Source organism: Grampus griseus, assembly GCF_964374135.1.
Source record: "Grampus griseus genome assembly, chromosome: 3".
NCBI classification, from domain to species: domain Eukaryota; kingdom Metazoa; phylum Chordata; class Mammalia; order Artiodactyla; family Delphinidae; genus Grampus; species Grampus griseus.
The window spans coordinates 105,951-122,640 of NC_139019.1; the positions used below are offsets into that span (position 1 = coordinate 105,951).

At 52.5% G+C, this 16,690-nt stretch overlaps 1 protein-coding gene across 1 annotated transcript in view; it reads left to right on the forward strand.

Annotated features, from left to right (window-relative positions):
- PLEKHG4B (pleckstrin homology and RhoGEF domain containing G4B) overlaps nt 1–16,690 on the forward strand; it is a gene marked incomplete at both ends in the record, with an annotated part of 57,223 nt that overhangs the window by 27,697 nt on the left and 12,836 nt on the right. The window contains 6 exons of the mRNA XM_082652006.1: nt 2,136–3,150; nt 5,298–5,489; nt 6,397–6,520; nt 8,180–8,287; nt 10,242–10,335; nt 16,509–16,625. Of these exons, the coding sequence (XP_082508132.1) occupies nt 2,136–3,150; nt 5,298–5,489; nt 6,397–6,520; nt 8,180–8,287; nt 10,242–10,335; nt 16,509–16,625 (1,650 nt within the window). The remainder of the gene's footprint in view (nt 1–2,135; nt 3,151–5,297; nt 5,490–6,396; nt 6,521–8,179; nt 8,288–10,241; nt 10,336–16,508; nt 16,626–16,690) is intronic.

The following is a 16,690-nucleotide window of genomic DNA, read 5'->3' on the forward strand; positions in this document are numbered from 1 at the left end:
GTTTTGTTTTGTTTTGTTCTTAGTCACCCAAGCGGGAAAGGAATGCTGAGATTTTTGGAATATTGTAATAACTGATGTGATGCGTCTATGATGATTGAAAACCTGCTGTGATCTTGTGACATGCAGGTTCCTGAACCGCTTTGTGAAAGCTCCTTATAAAGAAAGACTCTGCACTTGTTTTTAGCAGCTGAACTGTAGCTCTTAAACAGTGAAGCCCACCCACCTCCTTTTGAATAAAAAAGCTTTGGTTCTAACACCTCTTCCTTGAAACACCTCAAACAACCTTTTTTTGATTTGTTTTGGGTTCTTTTTGGGTTTTTTTTTTTTTGGCTGCACCGCCCAGCTTGTAGGATCTTAATTCCCTGATCAGGGACTGAACCCGGGCCCTCAGCAGTGAGAGCATGGAGCCCTAACCACTGGACCACCAGGGAAGTCTCAAACAACCATTTAGAGAAGGCGTTGAAATGGGAGAAAGAAAGCTCCTTTTCAACCTGGAGTTTTCTCAGAACTGGAACTATTCAGAACATGACTATATTTATAGCATCTGTTGAATTTGGATTCCAGAGGAGTAGAAAGATTTACAATCAAAACTGTAGAGAGTTTGCCTTTCAGAACTGTGGTGGATACGTGTCCGCTAACGATGAGGGCAAAAAAATTACTGTCTGTTAAATGTTTTTTTAAAATCTCGCAGTAACTAAGGCAAAAATAGGACCACAATTCATAGAAAGAGCAAAAGTACATGAGAATTCACAGAAAACAAGCATCAGGAAACCGTTGGCTTCACAGTCACGTGATGTGAATTAAAACAACAATATTCCACAGCATACGTGTTAATTCAGGAAACAGTTTCTTGATGTAAAGCCTTACGCTGCTAATCAGTGGGCATGGTGATACCTTACTGTGATACCCCACTGCTGACAGTATGTCTCTTGAGGACAAATTGGTCATACTGTCAAGAATCATAAAAGACATTCATAGCCTTTGATCCTGTAATCCTAATCCCAGAAAATGATAATTTAAAAGAATCTCATGAAAATGATATCATGAACATGTTCCTTGCATTTTTAATTTACAATAGAAATCCACAGAAGCACTGTTGGTTCTGACAATAGAGGATCGTTAAGTGGCCATGAGGATGGTAACTGAGTAACAGAAGTGCTCGCTTACGGTGACTGCTGACAAGAATACCAAATTCTGTCTACATTACTATTGCAGTTTAAATAACTAATAATAATAAACAGTGGATAAGGGCACAGAAAAGTTAAAAGTCTCTAGAGGTATATTAGGATGAGTTTTTTTTTTTTTTTTTTGCGGTACACGGGCCTCTCACTGTCTGTTGTGGCCTCTCCCGTTGCGGAGCACAGGCTCCGGACATGCAGGCCCAGCGGACATGGCTCACGGGCCCAGCCGCTCCGCGGCATGTGGGGTCTTCCCGGACCGGGGCACGAACCCAAATGCTGGAACTAAACCCAAACAGGAGAATGTGATGCCGTTTCAGAACCTGTGTCTGCAGCTCTGGCAGGTGGGCGTCCCACCGCTGTTCCCTAACAGCCTGACACCCTCCTGCCCCACGGAGACACTGGCTCATCCATCCTGAAGTCGAAACCTTTTTTCTAGAGCAAGTTCTTCTCAAAGAGGTGGTTAAGGACTCACCCCATCATCGACAGCTTGGTTGCAAACTCCAGTGACCCCTTCAAATAAGCAGAAAGGACGGCTGCTGTGGGTGGGAGCTGGCGTGATGTGGGGGCCCTAGATCGGGGCCCTAGACCCGTGCCCTCTCACCATGGTCCCCACCCTGCAGTTCCAGAGGCTGGGGGCTGCCCGTGGGTGCCGCGAGCTTAGACCAAGGGCTGCAGGGGCGAGAGGGCGAAAGCCCAGCCCTGCCCAGGTGGGGCCGGCCCTGGGAGCGGGGTTGGGACTGTGCCTGCGGTGCCTCCCCATCCCCAGCTGCCCGCCTCCCCCAGCCACCCAGGAACAGGGTACAAATGCGTTTCTGCCGCCCCGTCTTCAGTCCTGATGCCTCTGTCGTTCTGGGGCGCTGGGGCCAGTCGCCCACCCTCCTGCTGGACAGAGGCCAGGGGCTCTGACAGGTTCCGCGTCAGCGCTAACCTCCCTGCATCCCTCTCTTGCCCCAGGCCAGGTACGCAGGCCTCCTCTTCCTGCACGAAGGGTGGCCGCTGTGCATCCACGAGAAGGTGGTGGTGCAGCTGGCGCCCCTGCGCGGAGTCAGGCTCAGGCCTGGGGACTTCTACCTGCAGATCACTGTGGCGGCGGGGAGGCAGCCCGCCAGGCTGGTCTTGAAACGCCTTTCCCGGCTTGGACAAGGCTCGGAGGAAGTCATTGTCCCTGAGACCATGTACGGCTGTGTCTTCACGGGAGAGTTCCTGGAACTGGTGAACGGGGAGCAGAACGGCGTCCCCTTGCAAAACTGCTTGCTGACCTCGGGCTCGGTGGTCTACCGCACCCCCTGGAACAACGTCACAGACCCTGTCTTTGTCCCCACCACCGGAACCAACCTGCCCAGCTGCCCCAGCGGTCCTGGGCCTCAGCAGCCGCCACCCGACAGCGCCTCGGAGGCTCCAGCCCCGGCACCAACCGTGGCCAGCCCCGCTCCCCAGGGCGGCACACCTTCCAAGCACACCCCAACCCTGCCCCACTGCGGTGGGCATCCCAGCAGTAACCAGCCCCGCCGTCTTCCTTCCCCAAGAAGGGCTGAGTGCGAAAGCCCCGGGACCCTGTCCGGGAGTCCCAGTGGAGGCCTCAGGGGGGTTGGCCCCTCAGAGCAGGACCCCTGGGAGTGTCCTGAGAGCCCTGAAGGACCAGGAGGGAGGCTGGACCCCATGGACAAGAAGGACGGCTCCAAGGCCCTCGCCTTCCACGCAGAGGGGGGCAGCCCGAGCTCTAGGAGGCGGCCGCCCAGAACCCCAGCCAGTGTGGAGGCCAGACGCTGGTTCAGGAAGTCCTACATGGAGGCCCTGCAGAACCCTATGCCCCTGGGCTCCAGCTCTGAGGAATCCATCGGGGATGAGGCCTGTGGCTCCCAGACCCACGGCCGCAGGGCCAGGGGGGCCGGGGCAGCGGCCAGTCTTACCCAGAAAGAGATCCGTGGCCCTGCGGGAGACCCCCAGGAGATCCCGAGACAAGAGAATGGTCCAGGAGCTGCAGGGAGGACCCTTCCCAGGAGGTCTCGATCCTGGGATAGGTCCCTCAGAAGCTCCCGAGGTGACACCTGGCGGGCCTCCCAGCACTTAGCCAGCACCAGGCCTGGGGGTCTCCTGGGAGGACAAGCTGTGGGGACCAGAACCACAGGCTCCAGCTGTCCAGGCACTGTGGAGAGTCCCAGCTGCACAGGAGAGGAAGGTAAATGTCCACCCCCGCTCCCCTCACCCTCCCCTCCCCCACACACTCCCCTCCCCCCACACTCCCCTCCCCCACTCTCCTCCCCCCCACTCTCCTCCCCCCCACTCCTCCCCCCCACACTCCCCTCCTCCTCCTCCCCTCTCCCACCTGTGACAATTGGTCTGGTCACTTGATTCAGTAGAAGCCTGTCTCCATGTCCGTATCAACTGTTGAAAATGTTTACATGTATTCATTTCCGGGGCTGCCACAGCAAGGTACCACAGACTTCGTGGCTCTGAACAGCAGAAAATTATCCTCACGGTTCTGGTCCTAAAGTCCAAGATCAAGGTGTCCCAGGGTCTCACTCCCTCCAGAGGCTCCAGGGGAGGGTCCTTCCTGCCTCTTCTGGCTACTGGAGCCCCAGGCATCCCTTGGCCAAATTCATTGCCCTTCACCCTGTGTCTCACTGTGCCTCCAAGCTCCCTCTCCTTTCTCGTGTAAAGACACCTATCATTCAATTTAGGGCCCACCCTAAACTTCACTAGTTCACTTCTGCAAAGAGCCTTTTCCAAATAAGGTCGCATTTGTGTGAGAGTGAAGCCCCCCTCTCTGAGGAGATGCACGAGAGCGAGGACCCATCTCTGAGGAGATGTGTGAGGCTGAGGCCCCACTTTCTCTGAGGTGGTGCTCAAAAAGGAGGCCCCCCTCTCTGAGGTGATGTGTGAGGGTGAAGCCCCCCTCTCCGAGGTGACGTGTGAGGGTGAAGCCCCCCTCTCTGAGGTGATTCTCAAGGAGGGGGCCCCCCTCTCTGAGGTGACGTGTGAGGGTGAGGCCCCCCTCTGTGAGGTGATGTGTGAGGGCCAGGAACCCACTCTCTGAGTGATACTGGTGGACGTGGCCCCTTCTCCCTGAGGTGATGCTCAAAAAGGAGTCGCGATGATGCATAAGGACAAGGCCCCCCTCTCTGAGGTGACGTGTGACAGCGAGGACCCTGTGTCTTAGCAGATGTGTGAGGTGAGAACTTGTCTGAGGAGATTTGTGAGGGTGAAACACCCTCTCTGAGATCATTCTTAAGGATGAGGAACCCCTCTCTGACGTGTTGTGTGAGGGTGCAACCCCCCTCTCTGAGGTGATTCTTGAGGTCCAGGCACCCCTCTATGAGGTGACACTGGAGGGCAAGGCCCCATTCTCTTTTGTGACAAGTGACTCGAGGACCCACTCTCTGAGGAGATGTGTGAGGGCGAAAAGAAACCTTTCTCATTGAAGTGGTGTGTTTGGAGGATGAGGCCCCCGTCTCAGAGGTGATACATGCGTGAAGATCCCGTTTCTCAAGAGGTGTGTGAGGCGAGGAAGCTCTCTCTGAGGCATGTATATGGCCAGACCCCCACACTGAGGAGATGCATGAGGGTGGTGCCTCCCTCTGTGGAGAGGCGTGTGAGGCAGCGACCACCTGTCTGAGGTGATTCCTGAGGTCGAGGCTCCTCTCACTGAGCAGATGTGTGAGGGCGAAGCCTCCTCTCTGAGTTGATGTATGAAGCAAGGACCCTTTCTCTGAGGGGACGAGTGAAAGCGAGGCCCCCTTCTGACATGATGGCCGAGGGAGAATCCCTTCTTTTACACAGCGTGGAGGGTGAGGACGCCCCCTCTGAGGTTATGTGTGAGCTCGAGGCCTCAATCTCTGGGGTGATGCAGGAGGTTGCGGTCACGATCCGTGACATCATTCGGTATAAAATGTTTCTCCCTTGGGTGTTTTCTGGTTGTCAGGATCTGAGAACCCGTTTAGTTATGTGATTTATTCATTACTCCTCAGGAAAAGCCTGACCTGCAGATGTGCTCACTGACCTTTCCCACCAGAAATGGGACAAGTTCACAGGTCTCCTGTTTTCTCCTTGCATTTGTAGCTGCCTTCAGGCCAGAGAAGCACGTTATCGTTGACCAGGTCTCTTTGCTTTGTGCAGCTGATGTCTCTGCAGAGGGCAGCAGCGTCCGAGGAAGCAGCCCCAGCCGGTGTTCGGACCTGCTTGCTGAGCCGCTGTGCCCCGAGGGTGAAGCGTGGGCACCTGGCACAGGAGACCTGCCCAGCCGGGCGCCCAGGCAGGAGCTGGAACTCAACCAGGAGCTACTGCAGTCCGGGGCGGTCACCCTCCCAGGTGAGCATGGCTGTCTTGCTAACAACACACCACAGGCCAGCGGCTTCTTAACAACACAACTTCACTTACCACGGCCCTAGAGGCTGGATGTCCACGGTCAAGGCGCAGCGTGGTGGGTGCCGGTGAGGGCCCCTTCCTGGTTCACAGTCAGCACCTTTTCACCGTGTCCTCACATGGCAGGTGGGCAAGGGGTCTCTTTTATAAGGGCATTAATCCCATTCATGTGGGCTCCACCCTCAGGACCAAAGCCCCTCCCACAGGCCTCACTTCCAAATTCCATCAAATCAGGTATTAAGATTTCAGCATATGAATTTGGGGGGTTACAAACAGTCAGAGCATGGCAGTGGGCCTCACCCTCCCAGGTGAGCTTGGCTGTCATCTGCCCAGGTGAATGCCGGGCTCTACCCTCCCAGCAGATCTCACATCTAAGCCGGTAACTCAGATAGTGTTTGCAGATCCTGGCTCCATCTCCTCGAGCTTGAAGCCGCGGGTGTCCCTGTGGGGGCTGCCCCCTTTCACGATGGCCCCTTGTTAGTTCACAGCCTCTGGGACCTTCCCGGGTGGAATCTGGAATTGCCCACAGAGGGCAGAGAGAGACCGAAGAAAGAGGCCACGCTCCACATTGGCAGGTGGCAGGTAACTTGTACACTAGGCTTGTATGGGCGGCCTCAAGATCTCCGCCCCGCCCGCCAGAGTCTTAAAGTTCACCTGGAGGGAGGCCTTAACTGGGCTCAGTCATGTTACTCTCCAGTCGGTCTCGATGCCACACCGTTATCTCCAAGGTGCGTCTTGAGGCAGGTTCCGGGAACGAGGAGGGCGGAGGAGCACAGGGGCCTGGGTCCAGCTCGGGGGTCGGCTAGCGGTCGCATCCTCTCAGTGACCTCCTCCAGCACCTCTGTTTCTGCAGGAACCCGAGACCGTCAGGGAAGAGCGGTGGTGCAGGTCTGTACAAGGGGCCCACTCTGGTCCAGCGAACACATGTCCAGTGCCGAGCTAACCCGTCTGCTGAAGTACCTCCACACCATCCCCAGGTGGGACTGAGCCAGCCTCCAGTTTTCAGACCCTCTGAGGATAAACCCAGCTGAGGTGTAATCTCGGGTGGCTCCCGGGCTCTACCGTCTGGCGCGTCACTGCGGCAGGTCCCGTCTCCCACCTCCCCCTCCTTCCGGGCCCTCGTGCCGGGCTCTCCCGTGCCGCCCCCCACGCACCCCGTCCCTCCCGTGCACCTGGGCCCCTGTGCTCCGAATGCAGGCCTGAGTCCTGCGTTGCTCTTCCTTGTGCAGTACTGGCTTTAGGCATTATTTGTCTACATGTTTTATGCTCCACGTCTTTCTAAAAAAGATTTGAAGTGACCTTGATTAAAGACACGAGCTGATAGAAACAGAATATTTAGTATAACCGGGTGAAGAAATTGTACAAATAGGAGGTACCTGGTGCCAGAAAGCAGGAAAGACTGACCACGAACTAGGCCTTGTGGCATCGCTGGGCCTCCGGGCAGCCAGCAGCACACGCGCCAGGAAGAAAGTGCACCAGCCCCTCCAGAGCCGCACCTTCCTGGTGTGGGATTCCAGGGGACCTTGCCTCCTGCGCCCTACACAAGGAAGCAGACACGCTTGGGTGACCCTCCCCAGGGCTCTCCACGGACCAAGGACAGAGATGGGGGCGGATGGAGAACCGGAGTCACGCGCATTGTTTGGGGCCCCTCACCCCCGTCGGGTGCAGACGGGCTTCGGGCTCCCTCACAGCCATCAGACCAAGAGCCTCCACGGTGCCGGGTGGACGTAGCCCCAGGGCTCAGTCCTAAGGTCAACGGCCCAGGTTTGAATCCCGGCCCCGAGTCCCAGCCCTGCCCTTGGCTGGAGTCGGTAGTGTGCCGTGATGGAGGGATGTCTCATGGGTGTGCTAGAGGGGCTAGAAATAATCTCTCTGCAGTCCCTAGAGTGAAGTCACATGACCTCACGTGAGAGCGTGCTGGGTGACTCATGGCCACGTGTGCGCACGTGTGGGAACATGCTACCTGGTGTGCCCTCGCGTGACGTGGGAGCGTTCCTGGTACGTGGGAGCGTTCCCACCCATGACCTCATGCTTGTTTGTGGGGTATTGACTTTCTGTTGAAATTTTTTCTGAAGTAGCACGGGTACAGTCAGTGTGGGACACACAGGCAGGAAAGGACTTAAAATGCTGCATCCCCCCAGGCTCCTTCGCAGAGCGAGGCTCGCAGTTATCTGCAGGGCCTACTTTCACTGCGCTGAGCCTAGGGTTTCAAACTTATCTTTCAGCAGAGATTTCAAAATATAAGGAAACGACTCTGAAAAAAATTACTTTCATCCTTGCACTAGTTCATACTCTATAAGCCTCAGGTAAACACCTTCAAAGCCCTAGAATAATGACATTTTCTATTTACCAGAAGCTTTCCTTTGACCACTGCAGGGAGGTCCTGGTTGACCAGGGCCCCCCGAGAGAAAGGAGTGAGACTGCTGTGGAGCCTGTGGGACCGGGGCTGAGCTGGACGTCCAGACCCCTGCTTTTTCCACTTTGCCACAGACGGTGCAGACAGTGCGCCGCTGCTCACCTGCACATGAAGACCTGGGAGAAGAATGTTTCTGAAGACTTAGGGGAGCTTGTTCTGGAGCCCGAAGGTTTCTCTGGTTATTCCCCAACAAGGGCTGTAACCGTGAACGTCCTGATAGAGAGCGGCACCGGGAGAAGCCACTGCCCTCAGCTCTTGGGAAGAGGCACCTGAGATGCCGCACCTTTGGGGGGAGCGCCCGGGAGAGTCTCATCGTCGGTTCCTGCAGGTGCGTTACAAGGAGCCCCGCATTCCCATGAGTTGGCCTCGTGAAAGGACTACCATCAAACTCTTAGATACACAGAACCTTAAACTCGGAAAGGATCTTGGCTGTTATCCATGCACCCTCCTGCGCCATGCAGGAATCCACCCATCCATCCTGCCATCCACACTTACCTGGGAATACAAAAGGGAACAGCAGAAGTTCCTGCCCTGATGGAGACACACACGTGAACCCGAATTGTCGCAGCTCCCATGGTGAGACAAGCCCACAGTGCCGAGAGGGACTTCCCAGACATACTGTGTCCTGGAGGAGGGAGAGGGTTTGCAGACAAGAGGGGAAGCAAGAGCACACACAAGGCCTGGAGCCGTCGGGCACTTTGTGAGGACGGAAGACGCTGTGAAGACAGCAGGCCCCCCTGGGCCGAAGACCATGGCGTGTGGCAGGCCGAGCGGCCTGCAGCTTCAGGAAGACAGTTCGGAGGCTTCCGCAGAAATGCAGACCGAGACATCCAGGCAGGTCTGCACAGCGGCCTGGGGTGGATCAGGGACCCCAAGGGGCCAGACTGGGGGGCCTGGAGGCTGCCTGCCGCTGGGAGTGAGGGCGAAGCAGAGGCGTCAGGGGATCCAGAGCAGGGGCAGGCAGAAGGGGAGGGGATCTGCTCTGGGGTTCCAGTTGGTACCAATGTGGATGCAGGAATGAGCAAAGGGGTCCGTCTCAGCCACTCAGGACCAGGGTCCAGCGGCCGTCTGACCCCGGGAACAGCCCCCAGGAAGGGCGGGGCTGTCCTGCCAGCCGCCAAGTGGGTGATGTCGTAGAGGAGAGCCTGTGAGTCACTGAGCACGACTGCCCCTGTGGTCCTGGTGAGGCCACTTGCCGGGCTCTGGGGCCACGACTGACTTGGCAGATGAAGGGAAACCCCAGGGCCGGGGGCGCCAGAGAAGGGAGGCCCACGACGACAGAGCGAGATCCAGCCGTCCCTGCTGGAGGCCTCCGGTCTGACCGGCAGGGTGGACACGAGACCCTCCGACGAAATGCAGCATCTCGCCCAGCTCCTGACAGCACTGACCAGGACCCGTGTGGCCAAGCAGGTGGGCACCGAGAAGTCCCTGGGCAGAGACATAGCGTCCACCTGCCTGCTCCCACCTGGGCCTTGAGGAGCCGCCAGCACCAGACGCGTCAGCTTGGCCTCCGCAGCCCCACTTCCGTCCTCGTACCTGGCCTCCCCAAGAAACACCCCTCAAATGCTCTTTAGCAGTTTTACCCCAAATGGAACACACCTGACTGGGGGGCGAACAGGAACATGGCACTAAAGCTGTGCAGCTCTGCAGCGTTGTGTAAGCAGGCATCAGGGCCCGGGCTCAGCACTGCTGCGTGTGCATCTAGAGATCAGCGTCCAGACAGGCAGCTGAGTTAGAACACTCGCTGACACCGGAAGCTACAGTGGAAGGCGGTTCCCGGGGACACTGAAAGTTCTGAAGAATGAATATACCAACTTGTCCCGGCCTATTATTCTTTCCTATTGAATCTGGAACTGAAGCTTCTGATCACACAATACAGACAACGGGGTTTTCAAAAGCACGTGGCGAGATTTTTAGTTTCAGGGGATGCTCTGCAGCCCTGCATCAACCCAAACACACAAACGAGTACAAAGACTCCCAGGAACCTCTGGCTCCTGGATGAAGGCCCTGCTTCACTCACCCAGAGCTGCACCTGCGTGGATGTCGGTGGGCAGGAGAGAGAAAGCAGACCTCCCCACCGCTGGTCCACCACAGTGAGTCCCGCTTGCCCTACCTCCAACTGAGAAGCAGCTGATTCCTCAGGAAGCGGAAGGCGGATGTGTATCAAGCCAAGAGTCCCGAACTCGCAGAGCCAAGAGCATCTCGGTGGGGACGCGTCTCGTGGAGAGACAGGGAAGCTCGCTCTGGACAAGATTTAACACGTCCTGTCTTTCTTTCTCCAGGAAGGAGGTGCGGGAGCTGGGGCTGGTCATCCTGGTGGACGCACGCAAGAGCCTGGCCGCCCCCGCCCTCTCCCAGGCCCTGGCAGCCCTGCAGGTGAGCAGGTGGGTCCCGTCCTGGGGCGCTGAGCTTCTCCAGGCACAGGGGGTCAGCGGCCGCCACCTCCCTCGTGTGAATCTGGAGACGTGGGGAGGGGCCTGTGCTTAGAGGTGGAAGGAGCAAAGCAGGTTCCTGCTTCTGCCCCCTCCCGGCCTCGCTGCAGACCTTCAAGTCCAGCTGGCCAGGGTCAGCCGTGCAGACGTTCTGCTTTGTGCTCTGACTCAGCAGGAACGGTGATGACGTCCCTTCACACCGTCTCCATGTCTCCTGTCCGACTAAATCCGGCTGCAGGGTAGTTAGTCACCCTCCCAGACAGGAATGGAGGCCTGCAGGGGCGGCCGCCACTCACTGTGGGGTGCGGGCCCTGGTCATTGGGCGGCCAGGAGTCCCGGAGCCCTCTGGGACGGGGTCAAGGCCGGTGGTCTAGCGGTGGCCTCAGGAAGCCCCAAGCCTGGATTCCAGGTCATGAGTAGAATCCAGGGAGTCCCTGGAACAGGGAGAGAGGCACCACTGCATGTTTCAGGGACCCAGGGCCAGATGGGAGCCTGAGAACATTCAGTCTCCCTCAGATGTGTGCACACAGGGCTCCTGTGTGCCAAGCGCTGTGCTGGGGTCCGGGCTCTCAGAGGCACCTGGAGCTGCAGCTGCTCCGGCGGCTCCTGAGCACCGTTCCCACTGGTCACTGTTCTCACCCAGGCGCCTGCATTTTAGGGACGCCGAACAGAAGTTCTTTCAAGGAAAGATTTAGTGAGTGAGGTTGGAGCAAGTCTGACCAGCTGGAGAGCAGAGTCTGGGGAACGCAAAGAGGGGCCCAGCAGACAGGCTCTGCACGGGGCGGGGCTCGGGGGAGGCCAGGCTGGAGCGGCCTGGGGAGAGGCTCCGAACTTCCAGGCGAGGGGAGAGGTGGGCACAGCGTGCTGTATGCCGTGCCGCGTGCTGTACCGCGTGTGTGTTGTGTGCGGGACGGAGCAGAGCAGGGCCAGACAGCCAGGAAGACGCAGATGCACGTCTGCACACTCTGCGGGCATTTCCTAAAGCGGGAGGACTGGCAGCTCTGCTCCTTTGGCATCCGATGGGAACGTGAATATCATCAACCATGAAGAGCCCGTGGAAATCAGGGCTCCAGCCTCAGGCAGAGACGAGCGAGCCCTTCGCAGAAAGTCTGCCGCGCTTCCCCACCCTAGCTGTTGACCTGAGATCTAGGCAGATCGGACCTGGCCACTTACCGGTTTCCCCAGCATTTCTTTTTGTTCAGACTTCCCTTAAATCCTGGGCCACTCGGGTCCCATGCGGGAGTCAGGCCTGAGAGAGGTGGTCCCTGACCACCCACGCAACTCCCAGAGCAGAAGCTAGGACCTGGGGAAACGTCAGCTACGTCTGGGACCTTTTATGACACGCTAATAGTCTAAGGAGCTTCATGATGGGGTTACGAGAGGAGATCCAATTCTTTTCCATGTCTGGACATAACTGTTCCACAAAGCTGGCTTTCAGACAGCCCTGAGGGCCTTGCAGAGAAAGCTGGCCTGCAGACCTCTGCCCTGTTTTTGGCTCAGCTGACAGCAAGATTTCCGATGCAAATGAGAGGAATGGAAATGAGCTGGAATTTAAGGATCATGTGTCCATTTTCAATTTAAATTTTGAGGGATGTATAAAAGTACTTAAATATTTTTACAAAGGGCAAAAAATCTCAGCTGTTCTTCATATCTACCTCAAGTAAGTATACTTCAAATTTGTTAAATTATTAAAGTTCAGATACCATAAAAAGCTTTCCATTTTGAAAAGGGAATAGTGACTTTTTTCCCTTGGTGGAAGAAACTCCTGAGACTTTGCGCATCCCTTACCCCGCTCACAGTAGGTAACTATTACCTTATTAACATGGTAATTGTCATAAATCATTAACTGTTCTCTCTTATCTGAGAATTAACATTAATTCTCTTTGGAATAGTAACAAATCCTAATAGTAAAAATTCACTCAAATAGGAATATATAAGAAATATAAAACACTTTTCCAAACTGTCTGTAGTTTTAATGCAGGATAACTCAAAATTTTAGCTAAACTGAGTAAGAGAAATAGAATATGGCTCTAAAATAGGAAAACAAGATTGTTCTTTTCTGTGGCTTTTCTATGGCTTATTCATTCAACAAATATTTACAAAGTGTCATCCACAAGAAGCCACTTAACAAAAATATAAGTACATAGGATGAACTTGAAATAGATAAGATATCAGTTAGTCCTGAGGCTCATCCAGTAAATTCATTTCAAACTAGGGGATTACAAAAAAGCCTAAAATTTGTTTATAAGAAAGTATTAAAAAGTAAAGCCTTAGGGAATATGAATGAAGAAACACTGGGTAAATAAAAGCATCTTATTGTGGAATGATCTGGCCTCAGTATAATCTAGCAGACAGAAACAGGAGTTTGATTAAAGTCATAAACACTCTCTAAAAATAAGATTTTTTTCAACCAATAGAGTTGGAACAATTGCACATCTGTATGCAAAAGAAAAGAGAAAAAAGAAATCTTCAACACATACTTCATATGATATATAAAAATTAACTGAAAATGGATCTTAGACCTACATGTAAAATCTAAAACTGCAAAACCACCAGAAGAAAACAGAAAATCTTCATGACCTTGGTTTAGTCAACTATTTCTTAGCTCTGACCCCAACAGCATAATCCGTAAAAGAAGAAAATGATAAATTGAACTTCATCCAAATTTAAAACTTCTCCTCAGAAGACATTGTTACTAAAATGAAAATACAAAGCCAAGACTGTGATAAAATGTTTGCAAAACACATATCTGATAAAAGACTTGTATCTAGAATATATAAAGTCTCAGAACTCAATAGAAAGAGAAAAAAAGTCCAGTAAAATATGGGCAAAATATTTGAACAGACTTTACCAAAAACAATTGATGAACGGGAAATAGGCACATAAAAATATGGTCAGGGCTTCCCTGGTGGCGCAGTGGTTGAGAGTCCGCCTGCCGATGCAGTGGACGCGGGTTCGTGCCCCGGTCCAGGAAGATCCCACATGCCGCGGAGCGGCTGGGCCCGTGAGCCATGGCCGCTGAGCCTGCGCGTCCGGAGCCTGTGCTCCGCAACGGGAGAGGCCACAGCAGTGAGAGGCCCACGTACCGCTAAAGAAAAAAAATATATATGTTCAACGTCTTTAGTCACTGGAGAAATGCAAATTAAAACCAAAATGAGATCACACATACAACTACAACCACAAACTTGACAAGAACAAGACCGGGGTGTTGCTGGTGGGATGCAGGACAGTGTAGCCGCTCGGGAAGACTGTTTGGCTGTTAGTCACAAGCTAAACGTACACTTAACCGTAGCACCCGGCAAACCAATGGCTGGATAGTTACACAAAAGAAATGAAAACACAGTGTTTACAGGCTTTGTTTATGATTGCCAGAGACTGGAAACAACACACATGTCCTTCATCTGCTGAGTGAACGACAAGACTGTGGTGCCTGCAGTCGAGGCAACATGATGAGCAGTGAGAGGCGTGAGCTACTGACCTCCCAGCAATGGGGATGCGTCTCAGGGCAGTGTGCTAAGTGAGAGAAGCCGATACTGCACTGCATGAGTCCGCTCATACAATATATGGAAAGGCAGTTTACGGAGACAGAAAACAGCTGGGTGATTGCCCGGGACTGCGGGGCTGGACCACAAGGCACGTGAAGAGATGTGCGGGGTGCTAAACTGTCTTATTTCTTCACTGTGGTGGCGGCTGCGCGACTATAAGTTATGTCAAAACTTAGAGAGCTGCACGCAAAAAAGGGTGAATTTATCCTGTGTTAGTTATAATCAGTAAACCTGATTACCTTAAAATTCATAAGGGCAAATAATTTATATCCACAGCAAAGGCAACTGCATTTTATGCATTTTAGGAACTTTTGGAACTTATCAAAGTAGAACCAATAAAAATTGGACAATTTTATTAACTCAATGAAGTTAAAAATTAGAAAGCTAATCAGTATTTCTTATTTCAGAACACATCTCCTCCCTTAATTCATAGTATTTTGCTGCTGGTGGATAAAGAATCAGCATTTAGGCCTGACAAGGATGCAACAATTCAGGTAATGGTTTTAGACTGACTGATGACTCTGACAGATAGACCCTGAGTGATGCATAAAATTAAATATTAGGGCACCTAGATGAGATAACGCACGAAAGAATTTCTGTAAGATGTAGTTGCTTCCATACAGGAGCCTGGAAACCTGTCTCCAATGCCTTGAATGCTTGCAGGACCCCTGCAGAGCATGACATTAGAAAACTTTTAAGAATCTGGTTTTTCTTCTCCGCCTCATTTGTTTTCTTTCCTTCTCTTCTTGCTTCTTTCTCTTTTATCTGAAAATGTCTTTACCTTGCCTTCATTCATTTCTTTAAAATGTTCTCTCTTCCCCTCAGATTTCTTTTCTGTTTTTCTTTATTTTTCTTTACTTATTTTTGGCCATGCCACGTGGCTTGCGGGATCTTAGTTCCTGACCAGGAATCGAACCTGTGCCCCCTGCAGTGGAAGCACAGAGTCCTAACCACTGGACCGCCAGGGAGTTCCCAGCCTTCATTCTTGAAGGATATTTTCGCTAGATATAGAACTCTGGCTTGACAGTAGTTTGTTTGTTTTTTCCGCACTTTAAAGATGTTGTTCTGGTGTCTTCTGGCCTTCCTAGTTTCTGATGAAAAGTTCATAGTAAAAAAGTTCATCTATAGGGAATGTGTCATTTTTCTCTGGCCACGTCTAAGATTTTCTCCTTCTTTTTTAGCAAATTGACTATAACGTGACTCGGCATGGTTTTCTCCTTATTTATCCTGTTAAGTTTGGCTGAACTTCTTGAACATTTACGTTTATGTTTATCACGAAATTTAGGAAGTTTTCAATCATTATTTCTTACGAGTCTTTTCTGCTCATTCTCTCCTCTCTTTCTTGATTTCAGTTACACATACAGTAGTGATATTGTCCCATAAGTCTTTGAGAATCTGGGAGGTTTTTTCACTTTTTTTCTTCTCTTTTCTTCAGATCAGATTGTTTCTCTTGACCTATCTTCAAGGTCACTGACTCCATTCAGCTATTAAGCCCATCCAGTGAGTTTTTTAGTTCAGATATTGTGTTTTTCAGCTATAAAATTTTCAGTGGGTTTTAAAATAGATTTTCTATGTTTCTGCTGAGATTTCCTATTGTCTCATTAATTGCAAGCATCTTTTCCTTTACATCACTGACATAGTTATAATAGCTGTTTTAAAGTCCTGTCGTAATTAATTACAACATCTGTGGTCTTTCCTGGGTTGATCTCTGTTGATTGTCTTTTCCCGAAGCTTCAGAATAGTCACATTTTCCTGATTCTTTGTGTGTCAAATAATTTTGGATTATCTTTTGAACATTGTGAATATTCTGTTGTAGAGACTCTGGATTCTATTATAAACCTTCACAGAATGCTGTTTTAGCATGCATTTAACTTGATTAGACTGAGTAGGTCCAATTGCACACAACTGGAGCTCCCTTTCCCCAGCTTTCTCCGTGGGGTGGATATTGACCTTCACGTTCTGCCCCAGCTCTATCCTCTGGCTGTTTAGGCCAGAAAGATGCCCATTTTCTATCAGAGCTTCAGCCACTCCAGCCTCACCATATTGGCAGCCTGCCTTCAGGCCAAAGCCACAAAAACAGGGAGCCACCCCATGCCAGTCCCTTTACCCAGTTTCAGTTGCCTCCATGGTGGCTTTGTTCACCCTCCAGAGCTTTCGGATGGCTGTCATTATACTTTATCCAGAGTCTGGTTTTGTCTGGGGAGGTTCAACTCTGCCAAACCAGAAGTAGCTCATCCTTGATTCATCCTCTCACTTTTCCCTTCCTCGTCCTGCCCTTTCCCTTTTCCTGTTAACATCTTGCCGTCTGTTCTTCCCCAACTTTTCCATTCTTTTGGTCTTTCCTCTATTTCTCTTTGCTGTCTCTCCTTTCACGTCTCAGTTAGATTCCTGTGTCCACCCACATATACTCCAGTAATGCCACCAGCAGGCAGGATAGCTGAACCCTAAAGTTGCTTCTCAATCCTCTCAACCGAGTAACCCAGCAGTTTTCCCAGGAGTGAGCCATTCTAGTGGTTTTTCCCGAGAGCTGCGTCCATGGCCATGACCAACCAGTGAATGCCTTCCTTGGCAGTGTGAGCTGGTGGGTTCCCTGAAGGCCCTGCACAAATTTGTCGACAGCTCCCAGCTGACTGCAGACCTCGAGGGCTCCTTTCCCTACAGCCACAGTGCCTGGATCTGCTTCCGTCGGGTAAGGTGCAACTCACAGCTGCTGCACATGCCAGTCTCCGGGGCTTCTCCTTAGATGGATTTTTT